General features: G+C 40.1%; 1 protein-coding gene across 32 annotated transcripts in view; it reads left to right on the top strand.

Annotated features, from left to right (window-relative positions):
* FOXP1 (forkhead box P1) overlaps nt 1-27,079 on the top strand; it is a 521,641-nt gene that overhangs the window by 295,243 nt on the left and 199,319 nt on the right. For 2 of the 32 annotated variants that reach the window (XM_083425262.1, XM_083425261.1), the window contains one exon: nt 15,692-15,770. The exons of the other annotated variants lie outside the window; for them this stretch is intronic. In XM_083425262.1, coding sequence (XP_083281388.1) covers nt 15,738-15,770 — 33 coding nt within the window. In that variant the 5' untranslated portion in view covers nt 15,692-15,737. The remainder of the gene's footprint in view (nt 1-15,691; nt 15,771-27,079) is intronic. 32 annotated transcript variants of the gene reach the window in all.

The raw sequence follows: 27,079 nt of genomic DNA, 5'->3' as shown, positions 1-27,079 counted from the left end.
AACAGGGGTTACAGCTTTGATTAATATAGGACAGTGAAAGAGAATAAGAACAGTAAAATATGTTGGAACTACACTGTACACAAAAGCCTTCTTCTCCAAGAGACTTCACAGCAAAATGAGCTAATTCCATTGTTAGTGTATCTGCATTTTTCTAAAACTTTTGCTTCTTTCCAATCTGTTTTTGCTGGTACACATTTCTATATTGCTCTTTATACAAAATCACAGACTAGCTAACATTTTTAAAATAAATAAATAAATACACAGCAACAAATGAAATAAGTTAATACTTTGATATAACAAAAAACCATCATAACTTCCACAGCAGCATGATAATACATTCTAATGGAGTATCTGGCAGCTCAGAGATCCAAAAACTGTATTACATATATTTGCCATTTCTCTTTTCACCAAATATTCATCAACATCATGGCTACCACCTTCTAACCTACCTGTAATCAAGACCACGCCATAATGAATCAGAGGGGTCACTGCTGAGTGAAGTAATAATCATCATATGCATTGTATCACGTCACTCAGCAGCAACCTACCTGAATGCTCAAGGAGATGAATTTAATGGAATTTAAAGGAATGAGTATTTAGTTCATACCTAGTTATAACTGTCTGTTTTGCATTTGGCTTATATAAAGTCACCTTTGGTTTATAGTCTTGTCCATAGGTCTCCATACACTTCCCTTTTTCTTTTGTCATAGAATTTTCTTTTATGAAGCAAACAACTTGCTAGTTTAATAACACATCCATACTAAACATGTGTGCATGTGTATTTTGTTTGTTTGTTTATAAATGAACGTACTATCCAAACAATCCTCAAAAACTGTATCACAGTGTATTTGATGGCGGTGGTTTCCAGATACTGTTTCTAGGTACTGTTGATGCTGAAAAAGGAAAAAAAAAGTTGTTTTCAAACAGCTACAGCAAGCATGCAGCATACTGTTTAGTTGTTTCTCCCTATACAACATATGCTCTCGGGTCACTTAACAGAATGCTTGCTATAAAATGCTCATTCAATAAATCTGAATGGCTGTTAAGTAGAACTGCTGTTTCCTGACAGCATTGCAATGTAAATTCTTCATTTCTCCTCTTCTTTTTGACAACTGTATTGCATTGTCTGAAGTATCAGTGAAGGGTACTTCTGATTTGGTTCTCTGTCAAGTACCTTGTTCTTCTTTGTAGGCTACCTGCAATGATTCCTAAGGGGTGTATGGCTGCATAAGAACCAGCTTCATTAATATATTTTTTTAATAATTTCATCCAGTGAACTGATGTCACTCCACCCTCCCTCCCTGGATTGGCACATACCAATGATAATGACTGGGTGAACACGCAGCCTTGAACAGCAACTAAGCATAATGCTTTTATAGCAACATGTTGCTGTGGCTTTAATTTTCTTGAATGGGATTGTGGTGCACCTGTGTGGTTAAGCTAAATGAGAGAGCCATGTCCTTGAGGGTAGTACCATATTCCGCTAAGGAAAAAAATGAAAGACTACATTTCAGAAGTACAGTATACCTGTTTTTCCATACAACCTAGAAAGCACAGCGACAGGTACAATTTGGTTATTATTTTGTGCAAAGTAAGGAAATACAGGCTACTTAAACGATATCCAAGTAAAATATGTTCATTTGCAAGGTATAAAGCTGTAAAACACAAATGAACTTAAAAAATTAAATAAATAAGATATATGCTATTCATAGCTCTTCACTGAAATTGGGGGGGGGGTATATATGTACAAAGCACATAAAGGAAAGGTTTAGTGGGTACTCAGTCTTGTGTCATAAGATGATATTTAACATGAACAGTGACAAACTTTTAAACACATATGTAGAAGTTATTCATGGGAAAGCTCTGCATTCCAGTGTTTCTTGCACATGCGGGGGCATGCATATTTGCTATGAACAAAAAAGAATGAGAGGTGTGTACTTCTCTATAAAGAGGAGCTTATCTCAGTTCATCCCTACTTTACTTGTGTCTATCATGCTGAAAACTTGGGATAAAGAAAGGGAGAGTCCTTAGCTGTAGAGTAGCTGACCATGTCACCTTGATCATAGGGGAAACTTGGGGCATTACAAATGTTTTAACCCATTACAAATATCTGTTTTTTAAAAATATCTTGCATTAAGAGCAAATGCTTAAAAATAGATCCAAAAGGGAAAGAAAGAATGAACAGAAAAGTAAAATATTGGCAAAATTGGATGTTTCTGAATAATGTGAGGGAGTAAGAGGGAGGAGATTAAATCTGAAATCTATGTGGTTGAGAAGGGAGAAGATCTGTTCAGCTTCAGGCGTTACTTTTGAAAAGCCATGTGTGAACACAACTCTTGCAAGCAAATGCCATCTGGGTAGGATGATCTGCATACCTGCCTCTAGCAAAGATTTACATTTTCTGGAGTCAGTGTCGTTCTTCGCTTGAAAACAGATGCTTCCTACATGACATTTAAACACACATTATTGGTGTGTGTACTATATTTTGAATGTGTAATGTCAGAATCTGTGTGTAAGGCTGTTTCTGCCCGGTTTTGAACCGGGGACCTTTCGTATTTGACGCAAACGTGATAACCACTACACTACAGAAAACCAGCTCGGAATGTGATAACCACTACACTACGGAAAGCAAGTTAGAACGTGATAACCACTACACTACAGAAAACCAGTTCGAACGTGATAACCACTACACTACGGAAAGCAAGTTAGAACGTGATAACCACTACACTACGGAAAACCAGTTAGAACGTGATAACCACTACACTACAGAAAACCAGTTAGAACGTGATAACCACTACACTACAGAAAACCAGTTCAAACGTGATAACCACTACACTACGGAAAACCAGCTCGGACGTGATAACCACTACACTACGGAAAACCAGTTCAAACGCGATAACCACTACACTGCGGAAAACCAGTTCGAATGTGATAACCACTACACTACGGAAAACCAGTTCAAACGCGATAACCACTACACTACGGAAAACCAGTTCGAATGTGATAATCACTACACTACAGAAACAGACTTGAAAGAGAAGTTGCTGAATTACAACTTATCACTAAACTGAAAACTATGGAGAGACCTGGTCTTAATAGAGATATTGGATTCCTGCCTCATAACATAGGCTAATCATCTGCATACTACCCCTTGCTTTTCCTGTAGGACTAATTGCAGTCGTTAACAGTCGTTAACAGGTTTACCATACCCATTGAGCCCATCTCCCACTATCCTCCCACTATATATAAGGGTCTGGTGACTCAGTGTATCTGAAGAAGTGTGCATGCACATGAAAGCTTATACCGAGAACAAACTTAGCTGGTCTCTAAGGTGCTACTGGACAATTTTTTAATATATTTTGTCAGAATCTGCCTTTGTTATAAATGTTGAGAATAATCAGCCTACAGTAACTCAGTAGCAACAATAATGTTGGTCACCACACATCCCAATGAAGCCTTCAGTAGATAATTGAATCATGAGTGAGGCTACCCATGTTGAAGACTGGAGTAGCCTAGGGGAGCTCCTTGTTCTTAGAAAGATGTGAAGCTTAGACACTGGAGAACAGGACAGAAGCTTTGACAAGGAAATGAGATGCCTCAGAGTGTTCTGGGAGCATCAAATTGCTGGAGGGAAGCATCACATCCTATGAAGTATGTATTAAAAGATCAGCATGGCTGGCTGTTTTAGGTCATGCTGGACCACAGAAAATATGACCATGATAATAACAAAGCGTAGAATTCTGGTTGGGATTTTTGTGCATGTACGGAGGCACGCAGCTTTCAGTTGCTTTAAAAATATCTAGCATTGGCCATAATATTTGGACAAGTTTCCTTTCTCAGTTCTTGCAAAGTTTTAGGGAAACATCTGTTATTTAAAATGGTTGTTTTACAGCTAGTCAGGTATTTGGATCATTAAGTATTGTTATGGTTTCAAAAAGGAGAGGTGGAGAAATTGGAGTAGGCATTATAATAGGAAGACCTGAAAAGCTGTGTTGCTCAGCAGCAGAAACACAAACTTCTTTTCAATGATAAACTGTTCCGTTTTGATGCCATAGAATTAAATGGTGACAAACTCAATCCAACATTCTTTTTAACATTTAGGAGCCCGTGCTTTGTGGACGGGTTAAGCTACGCTGGTTGCGAATTTATTTGCAAGAATGGCAAGAGGAAAAGTTCATTATGTGGACAGATGTGCACAGATATTTTGCAAGTGTGCTTGCATTTATTGGCAAACTAGTGGTCAGCTGGCAAAATTGGTAGTGTATGTATAATGTAAATCAGGGGTGGGCCGGTCCACGGTCTCTCAGACCATGTGTTGGGCCGGATTATATTTTGAAAAAAAATATGAACAAATTCCCATGCCCCACAAATAACCCAGAGATGCATTTTAAATAAAAGCACACATTCTACTCATGTAAAAACACCAGGCAGGCCCCACAAATAACCCAGAGATGCATTTTAAATAAAAGGACACATTCTACTCATGTAAAAACACGCTGATTCCCAAACTGTCCGCAGGCTGGATTGAGAAGGCAATTGGGTTGCATCCGGCCCACGGGCCTTAGGTTGCCTACCCCTGATGTAAATCTTATCATTTCCCTGGAGTATATATTTTTAGGTAGTGTTCACATTGCTTGATAAAATGGTTAGGAGACGAGTGTTTTTATGACAACATAGAATAGTTACATATGCAAGCAGTGCATAGAGGAACAAGATGAAAGTTTACGCAGAGAAATAACACTTCATGTAGGAAACTGTTTCTTTCATCGTTTTGTGTTTGAACTGCAGCTTGATGTAGTTATGAAGAGTCACTCATATTGTTTTGAAAACTTAAGTTAAATATCTGCCTCAATATGTGTATTCATGGTTTAGTTCAGAACAATACAAATGAAGTTGTGTGCATGATGTTTCATTGACACACCCCTAAAGTAATAATGAATAATCTGGCATACTCTTACTTTTCCATAACTTTAAGGCTGGAAGTAAGTTTGTGTGTATACAATGCACATGTCATAAGTCTATTGAATGTAATGTTCAATATTTAACACTGTCCCATTCATAGATTTCAGGGACATTCTGTGGATAATTTGTCCAAAAAAAGAGCACTATCTGGATTCTATGTGCATGAATGTTGCAGAGGTGACATTCAAGTCTTGAACTTGCGGGATATATTTGAATAAAGACGTTAATTCACAAGATACATGATATCTTGTCATACCCAGCCACTGCCAAATTGTGTAGGGAGGAGATAAAGTTTTTGATGTAGTAAGTGAGGTCAAAGGCACAGCAAAGTTATGGTTAAGACTGGGAATTATTTGCTGGAGGTGAGGGCAGTCAGAGACTTAGGGTTGGATCCAAATATATGCCCACTGAAGGAGGTGGGTGGAAGGTGACTTTCACACCATCTCCTACCCTAGGCATTACCCCTTGAAAGAACTCTCCTGTCAGAGTTTATGGTCAGAAAAGGTGCCTCTCTCTGATTTCCCATTATCTCTCCCTCCCCCCCCCCCCGGCCCACCCCATTCTTTAGGTTTGCCCGAACTTTAGGGGAGAGAAGGGGGTGGAATAATCACCTTCCACTCACCCCTTTTATGGGCAGATTAAGTAACTTAATCTGTTGTGCTAGGGGCACAATAATAGATTGGAGGACCGTTTTTCACTCACTAACTTTTCCTTGTGACTGAAATGGCTGTTGATGATGTGAAGGAATCTTCTCTCCTCATACATTCTTCAGGGCTGGCTCTAGAGTATATTTTTATTGTTGGGTTTTCATGAGTGGGATTGTTTTTCCGGTAGTGAATAATTTGAGAGGGAACCATTACCCACTTTGACAACAGAAAGGAATTTGTTCCTTCCATCATTGTTTCCAGTTATGCGCTTGCAAAGCAGACCCTTCCATGCCTTTGGGCAACGCAGGTACATGGAAGTGGATGGGGAATTGTACCAGCAAAGCAGTCTTACTGCACTTGCCTTTACCCCTCAAGTTTTCTGATCACTCAATGTTGAATGGAAGGTAGCATGATATCTTTTTAGTCATTCAAATCTAATAACTTTTAATCTGAAGGTTAAGTAGTGGTATATAAACTAAGACATGATAATATCAATTTTATGTTCACTGAAGGGCACAATATACCTCTTTCAGTAGATAGAAAAATGTGTGTAAAATGTCTTTTGCTTCTCAGGAGAGATTCTGTCTCAGAGAACTTAGAAATATAAAAGCAGCAAAACGACAGAAATTAAAAATCGCATTAAGGTAGATACTGTTTTTGTCTCTTTTTTTGTTTTTAAGACCTCTGATTTATTTCAGTAAAAAACACAGTCCATTAGGTAGATTTTTTTTTTAAAAAATGCCCTTTTATCTTATTTGTACTACATTGACACTATCAAGGCTTGAGGCTACAGAGTTTTCATTTTGTATTTTTATCTGTGTAGGTATAAGGTGTGTTCACGTGTTTGGAGCCATGTATTTAATATTTTCAAAGGATGCATTTCCCCTTTAAAAAGAAAGAAAAACAACTGTGAAAACTTTTTAAGAGTTAATTTAAACCATTAAAGGAAAATATGACTGTAATAGAGAAGTGAAAGAAAGCTTGTCAGTATTTATTATATTTGAAGTTCCTGATAATAGGTGAAAATGCAGGGGTTTGTAGGTTTTTTTCTATGCTACATTTTCATAGGCATATTCTCCCCTCCCCCACACTTCCCTTTTTTAAAAATATACATTTTCCAATCATCTTTCTCATGAAAATAAGAATGATTTAAAGATACTGCCCATCATAGGTTAAACCCATAAAAGAGCACCCATGAATGTAAGCTATGTTAACTGAAGGGGTACTTTTAAGTTACATCAAATATATTATTACAGAATGGTTTGCTCAGTTTAATCTTAAATAATTACAGGAGATCATTTTCCACGTCATATGGAAATTACAGGTCAGAGTTCAGGAACCTGTGGCCATCTACTTGTTGCTGGACTAAAACTCCCCTTGTCCTTGAGCATTGGCCATACTTGCTTGGGCCAATTTCCCAGTTTCCCCATACCTGCTATAGTATAACTGGGCAGTGGACTTTGTGGGTGGGTGGGGAGCTGTGTTGCTCCCTTGACCTCTCGTTAGTCATGTTGCAGATTACTGGGAGAAGCAAGGCAGCATTAAGGTTGGTGTAGTACAAAGGTTAGGTGAACACCCCCACACTTCCCACTATTGAGAGTTTCATCTAAGCCCTGGTAAATTCTCAGCATTGTATGCTGTTCATTAGCTTGTGGTTGTCGTTTAGTCATTTAGTCGTGTCCAACTCTTCGTGACCCCATGGACCAGAGCACGCCAGGCACTCCTGTCTTCCACTGCCTCCCACAGCTTGGTCAAACTCATGTTCATAGCTTCGAGAACACCGTCCAACTATCTCGTCCTCTGTTGTCCCCTTCTCCTTGTGCCCTCAATCTTTCCCCAACATCAGGGTCTTTTCCAGGGAGTCTTCTCTTCTCATGAGGTGGCCAAAGTATTGGAGCCTCAGATTCAGGATCTGTCCTTCCACTGAGCACTCAGAGCTGATTTCCCTAAGAATGGATAGGTTTGATCTTCTTGCATTCCATGGGACTCTCAAGAGTCTCCTCCAGCACCATAATTCAAAAGCATCAATTCTTCGGCGATCAGCTCTCATTAGCTATAAAGCCCTAAATGACTTCGGGTCCTGCCTGCTTGAATGACCCTTTTCTCTGCCTAGGTCTCCCAAAACCCATTGTTCATCATGAGTGGTGCTTCCCTGAGTCTCTGCTCCATCTGAAGTTAGGTAGGTCGTGACTCAAGAGAGAGGGCTTTATCAGTCATGGAAACTTGCAGTTAGTATGCTATCCTAAGAGAAACTTGTGCAGCACTGATGTTGATCTCATTTCAGTGCCAAGAAAATACTTTTCTTTAGTGCACCCATGCCATGTTTTATAATTGCTTTTTAGCATTCACTTTATAGCTGTGTTGGGTTTTAATGTCTGCTGCTGCTGTATTTTTAATACTTTATATCACGTTTTGTTGTTTCAAATCATTTGTGTTCCTGAGAATCATACACTGAAAAATCGGTGCAGTGCTTAAGAGAAGCTAACTAGTATTTATATTGTATATTCAAAACATTTGGTCTATACTGTACATTAAGATAAGACAGTCAACATTAGTTATTATTGCCCTATACTACAGATGAGTTGTGGGTGGCTCTGAGACTGATGGATCCTTACATACAACTTAGGAACTCTAGGGTAGTAGCAGTGGTTGGGGAGGCAGAGCTGTAGAGGAAGAATTAAGCACCCCTTGCTTTCTCTGCCACTCCACTCCACTCCATTTCCCCCCTCCTCAAGCTGCTTTTGCTCAAATAGCTATGTGGGACAGCTTCAAACTTTAAGCTCCAAGTTGAGCTAAATGAAATGAATTTTGTCTGTGAACATAACATTGCAGTAGTCTATTCAGCCATCCAGTGGACAGCTGGGTCTGCCTGACTATTTGCCACTCGGAACAGCTTCACTTGGTAAGTCAGCGTATATGTACTAGAAACCATAAAATTCTGTTTCTGTAAAAGAAAATAGTATTCCCTCTGTAAATTGTAAATTGTGAAGCCCTCATGAATAGCTCATTTCACACTGCTTTTAAATTTAAACTTGATTCACACTTGCTCATTTTCATGCTTCATGGCCCAGGTAAACCAAATATTTCTTGTCAATTAAAACGTACAAAAATAGAATTATTTTTTTTCAGGCTTCACGTTGTAAATGTAATTTGAGCATTACCATCTGTGGCACTACTTTGTGCATTTTGAAGCCATTATGATTCTCTGTTTTAAGAAATACTAAAAATATTCATAACCTGGTTGAATAGCGAAATATATATATTTATGTATTATGGGTGTCTTCAGGTGATTTTTCTTTTCTTTTCTTTTTTCTTTTCTTTCCAAGCCACATCTTTTTCAGTCATGAGGGCTTGCTCACATACATTCTTGTTCATCACTCAGTGGCTGCAGTGTCAGCTGACGTATTTATGTGTAAAACAGAAGATCAAGTAGCACAGGCAAAGCTTCACCTACAGTGTTTCCCATTGGAGGCAATTCAGATGTTCAGCTAGGAGTCTTTGAATAGTATGTAAATCACTGTAAGGGTTTGAAATACAGGGGCACATGGTTAGATCCAGTTCTGTACCTCTCTTAAATCAAGTGGATGCTCTCTTCAGCGGACCAGGGAGGAAAGGCAGTGTTCATATAGTCTCATAAACCCCTGAAGACCCAACACCACTTCCCCAGCTGTTTCAAATCGTCCCCTAATCCTATACAGGCAATGTGGGGTTTTTTCGGGCGGAGGGTGCGGTTGGATACAGCCCTTAGACCACAGTTCTATAAGTACTTACTCAGAGGTGACTTCCACTGCTGTCGATGGGGCTAACTCCCTAGTAAGTATATACAAGGCTGCTCTCTAGGTCTGTCTGAAGGAGCCTGTAGTGTGTTGTACTTTGCTACCACCACAACTTTCAACAAGCTGGGTTTCCTAACTTGCCCCAAATTGGGTGGCTATGGAGTTGTTTGTTTATTTTGAGTATTTTTTAAAACCTTTGCCTAAGGATCATTGACTTACTGGATGGGATAGGTTTGTTCTCATACACTTTTATGATGGTGGAGTGCAATGCTGTTCCAACAGGGGGGAATATGTAGCATTGTAGTAATGTCTGTGTAGTGATGGGTTTCCACCAGCAACCTTTTTTCAGTTACTCACACATTGGGACCCTTCAGTAACTGCCCATATGGCTGTACCCCCTGGATGCCCTGCATGAAGGCAGGGGAGGTGGTTTGCCATTGACTAGACCCCTGGGAGATTTCAAAGGCCCCATCATGTATCTTCTGCCTGTTCTGATTGGAATGGCATTTCTTGATTCTCTTTCTGGGGCAGGTTGTCTGCTTGCCCAATTGGTGGTTGTTTGCAGGATACGTGCTTTTGTTGTTGCTGTGGTTTTCAAGCCAATGCGTGGAGAAATGATGAATGTTTTTTGCTATATACGTCCACACTAAGAAAGGATCTGTTGTCCCTTCTAGATGGTCTGTTGTTATTTTGTGGGATGGCCATGCATGCACTGGGTGAATGAGCTCATAGAATGTATGGGTATTATTACTGCTTTTGTTGCATGGCCAGTGTGGAAGCATCATCAACAAGCAACTTGTGGTTGGTGGGTTCCAGTGGTTTACAAAGGAGTCTGTCGCTACAAGGACCTGTTGGTGTTGCTACTGTTGTTTCTGTAGCTGCTGTTGTGCTCTAGACTTTTCTGCTTGTAAAGCATTGGATGACAACTATGATATGCCAGTGTTGTAGAGGCTGCCAGAGTTGTAGAACCATAGGATTGTCCTGCCTATAATATGTGCATAAACAGGTAAAGGAACCCCTGATTGTTAGGTCCAGTTGCAGACAACTCTGGGGTTGGCTGCTCATCTCACTTTACTGGCCGAGGGAGCCAGCGTGCAGCTTCTGGGTCATGTGGCCAGCATGACTAAGCCAGAGCAGCGAACCAGAGCAGCGCACGGAAACACCCTTTACCTTCCCGCCAGAGTGATACCTATTCATCAACTTGCTCTTTCAAACTGCTAGGTTGGCAGGAGCCAGGGACCAAGCAACGGGAGCTCACCCCGTTGCGGGGATTCGAACCACTGACCTTCTGATCGGCAAGCCCTAAGCTCTGTGGTTTAACCCACAGCGCCACCCGCGTCCGCAATATGTGCATAGAGAGGTAGATATATTATTATAAAGGTTTAGGGGGTTCCAGTATCCCTTTGTTTCACTCTAGTTGAACTCCTGTATTTCAGAATGTTATTAGAAGAGATTCTGCACATGCACCATTCTCAGTTTTCAGAAGCTATCTGTCTATATCAGTGGTGGCCAAACTTGGCCCTCCGCTGTTTTTGGACTACAACTCCCATCATCTCTAGCTAACAGGACCAGTGGTCAGGGATGATGGGAATTGTAGTCCCAAAACAGCTGGAGGGCCCAGTTTGACCACCACTGGTCTATATAAATGCAAATCACTGATTCTGAATCTCAGTGACATACAGGGCTAGGATAGGATTTAATCCAGCACTAACTAGGCACTGAGTGGGAGGCAGACAACCCATTACCCTTACCAGAGGGCTGTTGTTGCTGATGGGTGGCTAGCAGTGGGGTAGGATCCTGCTTTCATTGCCATACAGTGCTCTGTTACCACTACTAGCCTGCACAGTGATGTACAAGCTGTCCCACTTCGTCACGCTGCTGATGAGTTAAGAAAAAAACCAGAAGTTTAACAAAAAAAAAATGTTCTGCAGTAAAACACCCTTTCACAAAAATGAAAATAAAAAACAATATCTAGGTTTTGGAAAATTGTGAACTTATTACATTTTGTATCTGTCTTATTTATAAATAGAAAACAAACAGTAATTTAAAATGTAACTTAGCATTCTGTTTGTTTAAAATTCTGGAACTATTCTGCTGTATTCTGATCTGGAAATTACTGTACCAGGGAATGTAGACCCACAAAATCACTCTCAATCCAGCAGAGGCAGCATCCATATGTACCCTGAATTATAATAAAATGCATCCTTCTTTGGAGCTGATTGTGTGCAAATCAAACACTGATGGGATGAGGGTTGGAAATAACCCTGCAAGCTAAAACTCAGATGAAGGAGCAGATGCCACTGATACTTGCATTATATAGAGGCATGTTTTCCTAATAAGGTCAGTAACAACCAAATCCTTCCGTTGGGACTTCCAAACATCACTTTCCCAAGGCTGCAATCCTGCACACTTACCTTAGTGTAAGTCCCACTGAAGTCATCCAGAATAGCTGTCATTGATTGACGGGCATGAGGATTGACACACGGATTCACTATTGCATGGTACGTTTGAACTCCTTTCATAATAGGAAAGAAAAATAAAGAATGAAATACACACACACCCATTTTTATCACAGAATTATTCACCAAGTTCTGCTGATTAGCAGAGACCTTTTGAAGCTACTTTACAGAGAGTTCTTTACTTTTAACTTGTGTGAAGACTGGATTATGAAGGCTTAGCAGTGATTAGCAATGTTTCTTTGCTCACAGAGGAGGATGCTTTTAATTCTTTCAAATGTTTTGTTAACTAGCTGTTTTTCTTCTACCCAGAATGCTAGTCCACGAATGAAAAGACAGTTGTTTGGCATAAACTATTAGAGATGTGTCTGAGTACTGCTGCAGGTATGCTAAAGGATTCATAAAGTACAAGCGAAAATATAGAGTTTTCTCCATAGGCAGTTAAATCTAGTTTTTGTTCTTTAATTTGCAAATTGTTGTCAGCTATGACATTTAGTGGTCTACTGTTTATGTGAACATCTGATTTTGTTCATGCCTGTGGAAACCTCCCCAATATCATAGACAAGGCAATGTAGATCAGCATGGAAGCCTTACATGGAGTGAAAACAAAAATTATACATATCAGTCGCCATTAAAATTCACCATTTTGTCATTTTCTAAGGCTGCAGTCCTTCATCCACTTACCTGGGATTAACTGAATAGACACATAGAGGATTGTGCTGTAAGTAGATTGGGCTCAGCTGTCCTGTTTTCTACCGTGTTTCTATCAACAAATGTTAGCTGAAGATTGAAAAAAGATATGTGTGCCACATAATCATGAGTCACTCACAACTCTTCAAAGCTCATCACGTGGTTGAAAAATATAATCATGTGATGTTTTACAATAGTGGTGTCTCTTGATTCTTCTACACAGACAACCAGTCCTATCCCAGCCTCAAAAGGGTACAGACTGGGAGGTAAAGGGTCCACTCCCCAAGACTTAGTCTTGCAGCTTTTTAATGATGCTACCTCAATGCAAGCAAGAATATGGCAGACTCTGCCTGCCCTTTACTTAGACAGGGGTGAAAGCAGCAGCAAGTCGATGGGCAAGTGTGCTTTTGTCTGTGAGGAGCAGATTTCACCCACCGCCCTGCCCTGCAAACATCTCAGATACGTCACTGACAACTAGATTTCCTGGACCTTGCCCACTGAATCAAACCCATCATTCTTTGTGTACAAAACAATAAATATAGCATTATGTATATTATAAATGTGGTAAAAAGAAAAAGAAGCTTGGCTGGGCATGCTACTACCTTTTGTACTGCAGAAGTAAACAAGGAAAGTGGGATGGAAATATTAAATGAAGAAAAATGGCAGGTGGATGCTATAAATAATAAATAAACAATTTTTTATTTGTACCCCGGCAAGAGCCGGGCTCAGAGCGACTAACATCATATAAGTGATATGATATGCATAAAAACAATCAATCGATTAAAATGCATCCCAAAATTAATTCAAATAAATGAAAATGAAAACTGAACAAATGACAATCCTCAGATTAAAATTGAAAGTGGTTAATACTCGCCAGGACCAACTGTTTCCACTGATATTATAAGGACCTGAAGAGAAAATGAGTCAGACTGAACCCTGACCAAAGGCCTGGCGGAACAGCTCCATCTTGCAGGCCCTGCGGAAGGATGTCAAATCTCGCAGGACCCTGGTCTCTTGTGAGAGAGCGTTCTACCAGGCTGGGGCTATGTCCGAAAAGGCCCTGCCTCTGGTCGAGGCCAGTCTAATCTCCCTGGGGCCTGGAATCTTCAGGGTGTTGTTACTTGTAGACCATAAGGTCCTCCGTGGGGCACACCAGGAGAGGCGGCCATGTAGAAGAACATTCAACAAGAAAATCCAGTCGCATGAGAGCTATTCTGGTGAGATGTTTTGAGTGTCAGAGATGGACTGAGGAAACTATGTTCAAAGTGTTACTTAGCCATGATGTTCACAGGGTGACCTTCAGCAGGTCATTATCCCTAACCCCAACCTGTATCACAGGTTGTGAGAGTAAATTGGAATAAGCCCCACAAGTCCTCCCTTTTTGTCCTTGGAAGACAGGTGTGTAAATCTTGGGACAGGATAGCTGGTTTGAAATTTTGCGAGTCAGGGCAAAGTGTAACAAAGAAATAGAATAACTCTTGTTTTCTGGGATTATTATTATTATTTAGTGTAGTAAATGAATAGAAATTCCAAGCTCCGACTCAGTGTTACTGCAATGAAGTTGAATGACAGACATTAGTGAGTGGCAAGAACAAGTCCAAACAGATGTCAGATTAACTCTCACATGTGCCATTTAGCTTTCATTTGTGCTGATGTACTTAATTCAACCTTTACACCCTGATCCTATGTTCATTAAATAAGGGCGAGTCAAAATATTTAAGCTGAATGCTTCCATCACCCCATAATGAGTAATCAGAGGTCGCTGTCTCTTGCCACCTCCCTAAGGTGCATGAGACAGTAAGGGGGAGTAATCTGTGATGGCATAGCAGGGCATTACTGATGTTAGCAGTTTCACACATTCAGACTATTAGCTACAGTTTCCACATGACTAATACCATGTTTAAATTCACCTGTAAGGCCTACTGATATAATTGTAGAGTTGAAAGGGACACTGAGGGTCATCTATTCCGATCCCCTGTAATGCAAGAATCTCAACGAGATCATATATGACAGATGGCCATCCAACCTCTGCTTAAAAACCACCAAGGAAGGAGAGTCCACAACCCTCTGAGGGAGACCATTCCATTGTTGAACAACTCTTTCCATCAAAAAGTTCTTCCTCATGTTTAGTTGGAATTTTCTTTCTTGCAACTTGATTGCAGAGGAGAACTTTTTTTAAGTGGACTGGAAAAAACCATATGAGAATACTAGAGCTGACGCCACAATTTGGTTCCATATGGTACATTTTGTTATTAGTAACTAGCTGATGGCTTGTTAACTTTGAAAGGTGTAAAAAGAAAGGGCTGGAGAATGGTGCCTGGTGACTTCAGCCATTATGGATCAAGCCAACCCCTCTCTTGTGGATTTTGTCACACGCTAACGTGACAAAACGTTGAGGAGCTGACCTTAATATATAGAGAAAAGCATTGATCTGTCTAGTTTCAGTAATATGAAACAGTGCCGTGCATTAAGTCTGCCATGCATAATTCCATATGCCTCAATATAAATAAGATAAACAAGATTTTAAACATAGTTGATCAATCACACACACACACACACACACAAAATGATTTATCCCCAACAAATAAACTTTGGCGCGACTAATAGAGTTCTGTTTGAATTCTGAGAATGCAAATTGAAGAGTCCTTTAATTAACTTGAAAGTGGTAGTTTGGGCTCTGATACTTGTGAGCAGTGGTACTGCAAGCCCTGGAATCCCTCAACCTATTCCTCCTTTCCTTGTCTGCTGTCTCTCGTGCACCATATTTTAGTCCCAGTTAATTGTTACATTTCCCAAGCTCAACTCTCCCTTGGCCCATCTTACGCCTCTCAGCCAGCCCTACCCACTTCAGTCTCAGATGGGCCCAAGGGACCTTTGCAAACAAGGCCTAAATATTTATATTTAAAGCTAAATTGAAGGCCTGTTTAAAAGGCAGGATTTGTTTGTTGCAATAAAACTTGTGTGTCTGCTGTGCGCATATTTTTTCTAGGGTGTTCCTTTCAGTCTGGAGGAGATGAAGTTGGATTCTAATATAATGTTGGTAGTGCAGTATGAAGGACAGAGGAGGTAACAGAGAAGGCAACTTGCTAATGCAAAAGCAGTGTACTGAAAGTCACTTTTATTTCTTATTTATAATCTACATGCACACTCTGGATAATAGATGACAACGCTCATTCAGTACTTTAACTTCAAAGCAGAGAGAAGGCATGGATGACAGAGCTGGGAGCTGGAACACAAAGGTACTAACAACAAGAGAGAAAATGCCTGTTTACTGGATTGCATTTGTTAGCACGCTGTCTTCAGATATTGTTCCCCCAGGAATAGCGAGAATATGTGCTGCAAGAACAATGATTTAACATCTGAAAATGGTACTTAAAGAGTTTTCTGTCTGGTAGTAATGTGATGAAGGCTTCTGAATGGAACCTGGGGACTTCATTTCTTCTGTTTATCTATATGTCTCTCTGGTTTTAGTCAGCGGTAATTGCATATTTAACCCCTTAAATGGATATAACCCTCTCAGCACCGACCGTTCCCTCCCCCCCTTTTTGGTATCGCATCAGCTTACGCTACGGAACAGCTGTGCTGTTTGAATTCCCTGCCAAAACAGAAAACCTTTTGAGAAGTCAAAAGAATTTGGAAAAAGTTCTTTCCAGGTCTCTTATCTATTCATTTGGACTGGTGGGGTGGGGCACATTTGACTGTGGCCAATAGGAGTTATGAAAATTGTTTCAGTGATATTCAGTATAGCTGGGGGTCTTATAGAAAGGACAGAGTTCCAATAAAGAAATAAGTTGTAAATGGGTGCTCTAAAATCAACAGTATAAATTTGCTGCTTATCTCAGCAGTATGGCTCTTTGGAGCTTTCTCAATTAGGACTTGTTCTGGGGGGCTTGCTTAATAGCTTATGTGAAACAAATATTAGCATAATTTGTTTAATTATATCAAAACCCTTAATTCCTTCACGATGGGGAGGGGGAAAAAATGTGTTCTTATGCAAAGAGTATATTTGCAATGAAAATTCCATTCAGTTGGAATTAAAGGTGCTCTGAGAAAGCCATGAGATGGTAGCCAAGCTACTATAACAGTTTATTCTCATGGTATTTAAACTGACACCAGTGGGTATTTTTTTAATTAGTGCCTCTTTTAAATGTGCACTTGTCTATATCAGTCATTTTGGCAAATGTGACTCGTTCAAACAGTAGTAGTTGCTGTAGAAGAGGCCAGCACAGCCTGCAGGAATCAAAAGTTTCTGCAAGCTGTTGTCGACATGACCACATCTCATTAACTTAAAAAATGGAGATTATTTGCCTGAAAGCTTGATTTGACTAACAGTAATCAAATATTAGGCTCAACAGAGAAAGGGGAGGTGGGGGGATGGGGAGAAGAGAAGCGAAGAGAAGCCTCGCTGTTGTGATCTGTATCATTAAGCGTTTGTGGTTTGTTTTAAATAGCTGTATAAGATTTCTGTTTTGACAAACAGAACAGTGGAGGGGGTAGAAAAGAGTAACAAATAGACATATGGCTTTGAAAATAATCTCAGGTTGGTTTTATTTTACATTCTGACATGTTAACTATGAAGTTTGCCAGAAAGGAATATGATTTCGCTGTGGTTTCTTTCATTAAGTAGACAGAATTAATTAGCCTACGTAGTTTCCCTATGAATGATTAAAGTTTAAGTGCTGGAAATCAGTTGTCTTACACTTATCTTTCTCCTTTTTTCATCTGCTAAATAGGCATGAACCTCAAATTTATACCCTAGGTTCATTTTATTGTTTTAACTAAATATGATGAAGTAGGTTGTAAAATTGTGCATAAAATCAGCCAAAATAGAAAGCTGCCTTTCTTATCTCACACATTTGTTAAATAGCTTGTTAGTTCAATTAAGTATCTAGGAGCTAAATCTCTTTTGGGCAATAATTAAGGTATTTCAACTGCATTTAATTCCATAAGACTAGTATATTACGGCTTTGGGGATTTCACATTAAACAGGAAGCGATGGTATATCTTAGTGTAAACTGTGGTGTGCATCATTTAAGGGGGGCAGTTAAACAAAAGAAGATAAAGTCTTGTGTGTGTGTGTGTTGTGTTTTATGTCTCTGAACTGAGAACATGTGCTGCATTTTAGTAAAGGAACATGAGCCTTGAATGTAAGTAACTGGTTTTTGCATTAGGTACTCCCTGGAGGTAGCAGAAAAATATCATGTCCCTGCATGAAATGCGAATGTGAAATCTACCAGAAAGAAATATTTATGACCATTTTATGCTTGATTAGACTTGGATGACATCTGTTAGAAGACAGGGACTGGACAAAGAGAGAGACGCTTGAGGGCAAATGTTAACAGAGTTGTTTAGATGATGCTGGGGCAGAAGCGTCCATTTACTGCCAGGCAAAACATAGGAATTGTGTTAGCAAAGAGCGCAGCTGACAAGAATTCACTCTGATGGAGATACTCTATGCTGCTCAGCTAAAATAGCAAAATGCAGCTGTTGATACTCGCCATGCTGCCACAATTTATTGCCAGGTATCTCAGCTAAGCACAGATACCATAACTTTACAGAGGCAGATATGTTAACGGAGTTACACCAACGGCAGTCTGTCATATTATTACTATTTTTATTTATTTTTTAAAAAGATAACACAGACCCATTTTCTCAAGTGGCAGCTTTTAACCGGGCACACTACAGATGGCCAAAGGAGCAATTTGAGGTGTTTCTCCTTTTTTGAAATTCTATTTGAAACACACAGCACTGAAATTTCCAATCTAATTGTTCCCATTCCATTACTTTTTGCAAAAAAGAAAACAAAAACCAACTCACACTTTTGCTCCCTAACCTGCGACCTTACTGTTTTTTTGTGAATGGGACCAGTCCCTTGGGCTGGATTTCACTTTTCGTTTGAAATTGAGGGGCCGGGTTGTGACCTCATGTATACTGATGTAAAACCTGGGTTTTGTCACCAAAGCGGCTACTGGCATTATGCCAGAGAAAGCAGATTGAAACTGGACCCAGTTGTTGAATCTTTTTAACTGGTCTGGGTACAAGACGCTGAAATTACTGAATACATATGCAGCTGTTAACTGTTGTGTGTCTCAGAACAAAACGTGTAAACCCTGATTGCTTAAAAGTTCTGTCTTGTGGAGGAGAGGTATGGACTCTCTCTCTCTCTCTCTCTCTCTCATATTCTGGTTTCCTTCCCAGCTTCTTTTCCTGTAAAAAAACAACTGCTCTGTCTGGAATGCTTATGGGAAATGTGATTTTGTTTTTGTTTGCAGCAGCTCCGTTGTTTTGATTTTGTCTGTGCTGTATGGAAAACAGTACGTCACTTGGAGTGGGTGTTTTGTCTATTGGCCATTTGGCTATTGCACATACATTTCTCATACTTATCACATGATGACAAGGGAACTCAAATGGCATCGTTTTTCCAGTTGGATTTGGCTTTTGAGTTTAATAATAGTGAAAGGAAAACAAACATTAATAGATGTAGCTGTTTTTATATGGCTCCCTTGCTGATAGACTACTCTGGGGCTTCCCCCTCCCCAGCCACAGCTAAGGGGCTATTTAGACAAAGGTCAGATGAAAACATATATCACTCTCCCTAATAAACTGATATGGATGATGTCACACGTTTTGCATATAGTAGTGAAAAATGGTAACTTAAGTAGGAAAACCCATAAAAAGGCAATAAACAATTTTAATATCATTAGTATGATTAGTTTATGGGACTTTTACCTGGGCTTTTAGGCTGTAGGTAGCATAAGCTGCCTTAATAAATGTCCTTTAATTAAAAATGATTTAAAATAAATTTCTGAGTTGAAAACATAATACAGTATCCCCCAAGCTTTACTTAAAACTGATGACTGCAAAGATTTAAATGTAGGCTGTATTAATTCAGGCTAAGGTTTTTATCTTATTTTTTAAACCATGGGGGGGGGTGTGCCTGTATGAATCTATAGAATTCCACTAAGACTAGATAATTTTATATGTAGTACAGAACAGGAAAGTATTATTAATTTTTCAATTTCTTTCTGTAGATATCTAATAATTGTACCCCTGGACTGCCAACGGCTCCCATTAAAGATTTAAAAAGCAAAAGAAAGGTGGATTCAAAAAGATGGTATTTTGGATTAAATAATGTAAAATAACTGCAGGGCAGCAGAAAGCTATTGGCAAAATAAAATCCTGGTGTACATTTTTTGCTTGAAATGCACTTAAATACTGACACAGTTGCATGCATCATGTCGCAACCAGGTGGAAGCTTGTTGTGGGGGTGGGGAGTGGCTCCTGTGTGACTGTCTGCTCAAAGTCATAAGGTAAAATGTATTTTTGCCCTCCAGACAATTTTTATAATAAGGGTGTGGCATGCTATAAATGTGCAACAGTTTGCAAATGTGGTACATGCACTCACCACAGAAATATATTATTAATTGGTGGGAGATAAATACCAAGATTTCCCTTTTTAATATATGCTATTTCCTGAGAGGTCTTATTTTTTTAGGTTTGTGAAAAAGGAGACACATACAGATACAGCAGACTTTTATTTTTTCAAATAAACCTTTTTTTAAAAAAAATGAAGAAAAAGGATGTTTTCAGCGCGCTCCCACAACAAATGCATCCAAGGCAGTTAGAACGGCCCAGCTGCACCCCTCCTTTCTTTCTCTGCACTGTCTTTATCACTTTGCTCAGTTCCACATAATAACATCTTCATCTGAGATTGCTGTGGCACAGGGGAACTGCATTTGTTGATCAAATTTGGCTGGATAACACTGTGATCTCGTATCCTGAAGTGCGGAGATGTGCCTGGAATATGCAAGCACAAAGCTGGCCTCTTGATTGATTGATTCTGCCTGTCACAGAACAAGATAACTGGATCAGTAAATACCCTGTGCACTTCAACTTCATCTACACAATCAAAAGTGAGGGCAACGTGGGGCTGAAAAACACACTAAAGCATGATGGGGGAATATATGCATTTGTCAATGATAGCCAGAAACTTACCAATGATGGAGGGAACAGAAATTCATTGCGTGTGTTCATACATGAGCAACAGTGGACATTATACTAATTCCTGAATAGCTGCCAGAGGTCTGATCAGTTCCTTCTTTCCTCCCTCCTCCTTCCCAACCCCCAGCTGCTACTAGTGTTACTCTGTTGGGATCAAGGTTTCAGCTGAATGGATTTCTCTCAGTGTAAAACTGGAATTAGTGCCACAGTGATGAAATAGGCTCTGGGGTTATTTTGTGCCTTCTGTAGCTTAGGTCCATGCTTTTGATCAGCAAAAGTTACAGTGCTGGAGACTCTTTAATATGTGGGATGTTTTGGATGACTAGCAATATTAAAATTGTGTTTTTAACCTTTTATGGATGTGATACTTAAGGTTGCATTTCCCGCCCCATGTGTCCATAAAACATTTTCACAAAACCTACCTCCTGTGCAGTCTGCCACACAAATGCTTTGTTCTGCCCCAGATGAATTGGACCTGGGGTTGGGGTGGGTAGGATGAGTGGTGCTTAGGTCTTCAGTGGTTCATTGGAATGAAGGGATTATAGCTCCATATCTAGAAAGCCTAGTGCAGTATCCGAGGAAGGTCAAGTTTTACTAAAAGACAAAACCTAAAAGACATGACTTCCACAGAGACCTGCTACCAGAAGGCTCAAACCAGGGTATCATGCAACAGGATCAATGCCCCTCTTTGTGATTCAGAGTGCTTAGGACCTGTTTCCTGCTGCTCTGCAGAGGTGTTCTAGAAGTTGTTCTGCAACTTGCCAGCCCAGCTGGATTTTTTTTTTTTTTCTCTGCATCACATTGTTGGCTCATGTTAAGCTTGTGGTCTACTAAGACCCCTAGACCCTTTTCACCTGTAGTACTGGCAAGTCTGGTAACCCTCATCTTGTATTTGTGTAGCTGCATGTGTAGAACCTGACATTTTGACCCTATTGAAATTCATTTTGTTAGTTTGGATCCAGTTCTCCAATCTGTTGAGGTCATCTTGAATCCCAATTCTGTCTTCTGCAGCATTAGCTACACCTTCCAATTTGTTGTCATCTATGCATTTAATGAGCATCCCCTTAATTCCTTTGTCCAAGTCGTTTATAAAGACACTGAACATCAATGGACTCTGTACAGAACCCTGCAGCACTCTACTTGTCACTTTATTCCAGGATGATGAGGAACTATTAATAAGATCTCTTTGTGTTTGGTCAGCCAACCAGCTACAAATCCACCAAACACCTCATCCAGCCCACAGGTTACCAACTTCTCTCCAAGAATATCTTGGGTGAGTTTGTCAAAAGCTTTGGTGAAATCAAGATACATTACATTCATAGCATTTTTGAAGTGAACCAGTTTCCTTTCTATACTGAACTGTCTCTCTGATTTTTGAGAGATGTCTCTGGAACTAGGCCCATGCTGTCCTGGACTGGGCCACTTGCACCTTGCCCAGCTGTGCCTTAGACCAGTGATGGTGAACCTGTGGCCCTCAAGATGTTGTGGCACTACACCTCTCATCATTCCTTGGACTGACAGAAGTTGTAATGCAGCAACAATTTGAGGGCCACAGGTTCTGTACCTGTCTCTTAAATGAACAATCAGTCCACCTTTTGGACCTACATAAAGCAAACAGCTCGTTCTCATTCCCTATCTGCCCATATTGCAGACATTATTCATTGCATGTTCAACCTGGGTTAGGTATTTCATTTTTAGCTTGTTCCTGGGGTGAAGGTGCCCCAGGAAAACCATGGTGACTTTCCCAGCACATTGCCCATAATAAAGTATTTGTGAGGGCTCCAGGCCTCATCTGGGCCCAGTCAGGGTACCAACTTGTAACTGGCACAGGGATCAGGCCTTAATGTCTTACCACTTCACATTATGCTGTGGCTACCATGAGTGACTGGCCTGCAGAATTGCCCAACAAAGGCCCACCAATTTGGGGAGGCGATTTCCATTAGAGACTGTTAGGTACTTGCAGGTATCAGATTACATGCTTCTGAGACAAATGGTTGATCCCAGGTTTTGAAAGGTCTGTTTCATGCCTGAAGGGAAACATTGGTTCCTAGTTAGGCAGAAAGCAGAAATAAAGAGAAACTTGGTGGTGTTTTGAGTAGCAAAATCGGATATTAATTTTGGAGAATACATTTAGAAATGCACAGTTTTAGTATATGCTGATGTAGTGATGACTTATTTTACAGAGCATTATTAATAATTAGTTTATAATCTTTTAGAAGTTTAAACTGTGATAGAATAGTGACAAAAAGTTTTAAGTATTATAAGGTGATAAGGCCTGTTGTAATGTATGCCCAGTATAAAAGATGACTATATTAGAAGTGTCTGTTCACCACTGCTTGACTTTATGTACCCTGGTGTAAGCTATTATTGAGTTTGGAGGGGATATGGTATATTGGAAAATCAACATTAAATATTGCTTCTAAAGAACTGAAATTATTGCTCTATTTCTTTTAATAGCCTATTTCAGTATAATTAGAATAACCTTAGTTTGAAAGTTGGTGTCATGCCTAGAAGCATCCAGTGAGCTTCATGACCGAGTTATGAATTAAAATGGAGTCTTCTATGCCAAGCACAACATACTGTCCATTGTACCATATAGTCCTTCTTGTCCTTGGGCAGAACTGTGATGGAAATGAGGTTTATACAGGTTTGGGACCTGCCACTGGAAATTTTACCAGCCTGAGTAGGACCTAACCATTAATTTATGTACTTTCTTGCCTGCTTACACACTGTCTTTGGCAGAGTTGTTTTATTCCTGGGGAAAGCAGTCCAGAAGTTAAGAGAGACACTGAGAGACTTTGTTTGTTTAGTTTTATTTGTGTTAACATAATTGGCTTTTGGCAGTGCAAAGCAGCGCTGTAGGTAGGCCTTTGGTTTTTATAAAATATTCTTCAGTCGAAACCTTATAAAAGCAGGCAAAACATTTGCCTGATTAAAATGCATTGAGGAAGGAAGATGTCTCTTTAGCAACTAAAGATCCAATCCCACAGTCTTCATGACATTCCCACGGGCCTGTGTATACTGTGGTTGCAACCTTTGCCGAAGAATGATTTCATTTTGTGGGCTATTTGGAGCCTGTTGTATGGGACTTTTCCGAAGAGCAGCTGTAATTTAATTTTCATGTAATTTTTAGTGCCTAACAGCTCATTCCTATGATGCCTACTCAGAAGTAAGTCCAACTGATTTCATTGGGGGCTTACTCCCAAGTAAATGCAGCTTCATTCTCTCTCATCCCTATATCTACTCTGGCATATGGGTCTTGAAAGTAGCACCTATAAATTTTGTAGTCTTAAAGTCAGTGAAAATGCTTCAGCATCAGTGATTTGAGGGTTGCTGTGTTAAATAAAACCAGTTGTGAGGGGGGAAACTGCTAGACCACCTGCTTGCTCACAAGTGGGCCAACCCACCAGATAGACTGCAGTTGGGTAAGGATGGGGCTGATGAGTGGTTGCAAACCTCTACCCTCCTCTGTTGGCTTATAAGTCTCTGAGAGAGTCAGGAAAATAGGGAAGGAGGCAGAGGCTGTGTTGTTTTATTTCCCCTGTGATGAGCAGGGTATGATGGGAAGGCAGTGAAGGCGAGGTAGGAGTCCAGGAGCAGCTGCCGTAAGTCTAAGGGGTGTGGGACTCTGGAAACAATAACACTTGTGTAAATATGATTTATATTACTCTAATAGCATTGTTTGATCACTGTGATGGAAAAGTGCTATGCAGAAATACATATTTTTAGTTTAACACTGTGAAATAATTTTCCACTTATATATAGAAATTTAAATAAATGTTTCTTACTTCCACAAAAACACTATTCATGAGTTATCTGAAAGTGTAGAGTTAACACATTTGGGTGGGGAAGGCAGCAGAGATGAACATGCTACTTCTGTCTCCCCCTACCCTGCGTTGCTTCCATTGCTTGTGATGGGGACTGTGTGGGAAGACATCTGAACTCATGGAGGCGCCTTGCACATTTTAGAGCCCTGGAAAGGCAGGATTGAATAATGTGCAGGGAGTACATAAGGTTCCCAGCCTCACAGCTGCAAGACAATTGTGTACTGTTTTGAGCAATCACCTCAGCAGTTCAGAGATGAGGCAAGGCGTCAATGCTACCCTGGACAGCTCCATGCAGGGCTCATGCTGGAGAATCCCTAAGAGTAGAGCTCAAATGTTGTTTCAGCGGTAGTCATCTTCAGACAGCCTTAGAATAATAGAATTGTAGAGTTGGAAGGTACCCCAAGGGTCATCTAATCCAACCCTTGACAGGAACTGCAGTTCTATCTTGGTTGCTAGGTCTGCCTTCAGTGGGAAGAGCTATAGATAGAGCTGTTGTCAGATTTCTGATGAAAAACCATGTAGGCGTAGAAAAGTATAGGAGACAGCATCCTGCAGGTCAAAAAATCATGAGTCTCCCAGCATCACCTTCTACCCAAAAGGAATGACTAGAGCCACCACAAAATGGTTGCCCTATCCCTGCAAGGTGGTCCAGAAGGAGAGGAACAGACAAAAGACACATCCTATCTAGCTCCTGACAGAGATCATCTTCTAGAGCAAGGATGGGGAATGTCCATCCTTTAGGCCACATTTGGCCCATTAGTCATCCCCGTTAGTCCTTCAGGGTTCATTGGGGCAAAATCTCAATTAAAATTATCAAGATCATATCTGCATTATGTTATCTTCAGGCATTTAGTTATCTTCAGAAGAAAACCGTCACAGGGCAACTCCTTCTTCTGTTCCATCCTATGCATTTGAGAGGAACTACAACCATGCAAATTTTCAGTGTGCAACACCTTACATGGTGATCAGGAACTTTGGAAGAAAGTGTAGCGTGTGCATATTTCTGATACATTAAAATACACAATGGGTTTTCATTGCTGATGACATGTGGTTGGTGGGTTACACCTAAAGTTTTGAAGCCTTTGTCATATGAACAATTTTCAAACATATTTTGGAACGATGATTATATTATTTTTATTGTATATTTATCCTTGTTTTCCTTCCTCACATTCTTTAGTAATCCTAATCCCTGATCTGTGCTCTGAGAAGGGGGTTGGACTCTACCATTGGTGGGGACTCAGTCACCACAGAATCTCCTGTTGTGCCTGCTAAAGGTGCAGACGTTTGAAGAGGTATTGCTGGTCGTGTTCCCACTAGCAGAAGTTGGTGCAAGACCCCCCAAACCGGGCATTTCAGGGGCAGAGCAGGACTGGCTGAGGATCCACTAGCTGGTCCATTGTTGTGAGCTTGTGTAGCAAAAGAAGGAAAGAACCGCCACCAGGTTCCACACTGCTAGGAACTGAGAGCAGTTTGGATGTGGTGGTAGTTCCATTGTCTCTTAGGCCAGGTGACTTTGGGTTAGTATCGCTGTGACAGTTATCAAGTTCACCTTTTCAAATACTACTGCTGTAGACTGGAAACAGCTTGAAGGTTAGGCAAAGTTAAGACTTTTAATGATCATTCTGCACCCCTCCACTCTGGGATTTGTTTTCCTTGGCTAGAAGTTCTCGAGAAGAGTGACATATTTATGTACATAGCTAGTATTTAGTTTTGAATTCTACACATGTGAATGATGACTGAATCAGAATTCATTTATTTTTTCCCCTATTCCTCTGTAGCTCTTTGAAATGTGAGGTTACATATTGCAGACAAGTCTCAACATATCCACCCTGTGCTTGACCACCAGAATTAATAACTAGCCACATTCCTTGATGATTCTGTAGGGATTGGAAGCTAGGCAGCAGAGTTTGCTATGCAAGAGAGTTAATAAAAAATTTCATTGCTGGAGGAAAGCTTATATACAGTAGTCTGTTTGTCCTGTATTTCAACCACCTGAGTCAGAGCCAAAAAACCAATTGTCTACTCCATATTTCAAACAGATGCTGAGGGGTAAAAAAAGGTGTCTAGAATTCGCAGCAATAAAAAGGCAGGCTCTTTAAGTTCCCTTGAAGGAAGTGAACCCATAAAAATGTTGCTGCCTACTTGTTTGTCCAATCCTTTGAAGTATTTAACATTCATTTAGCCTGCAAATCATTACCAGCTCAATTTTTCATTGAATTATCGAAGTCTGTTAAACACATAACCTTGGAGTGCACAAAAATTGATTCCTTTAGCAGATATATTAATTTAACAGTTATCCATTTAAAAGGGCATTATTGAAGCTGGCCACAGTTATGTGCAGAGTAGGCACAGTAGGTACATGTTCTAGAGGTAAGCATCGTTTAAACATGCTCATTATTTTTATGACCATTAATTTGAAATCACTGGGAAAGTGAATATTAAGTGGGGATTCTGTTAGCCATTTCCTGTCCCCCATGCTTTTCGAAATGCAGTTCTTGCTTACAGACCAAACCTGGCCATCAGTAAAGCCCTATTGGTGGCAACGGAAGAGTGGATTTCTCATGTTTCCATCAGATAAGAGTATATTAGAGAGGACTCAGGATGAGTTTCTATGGTCATTCTCTGTGATATAGCCCACATGATAATAGGCACTGGTAACATGTGCCAGGCTTATCACTTCCCCTCTTTGTGTCCATTTCAAATCACACTTTCCATTTTTT

This window comes from Podarcis tiliguerta (assembly GCF_965153285.1).
Source record: "Podarcis tiliguerta genome assembly, chromosome: 2".
Taxonomy (NCBI): domain Eukaryota; kingdom Metazoa; phylum Chordata; class Lepidosauria; order Squamata; family Lacertidae; genus Podarcis; species Podarcis tiliguerta.
This window is presented reverse-complemented; position numbering and strand designations above follow the sequence as displayed.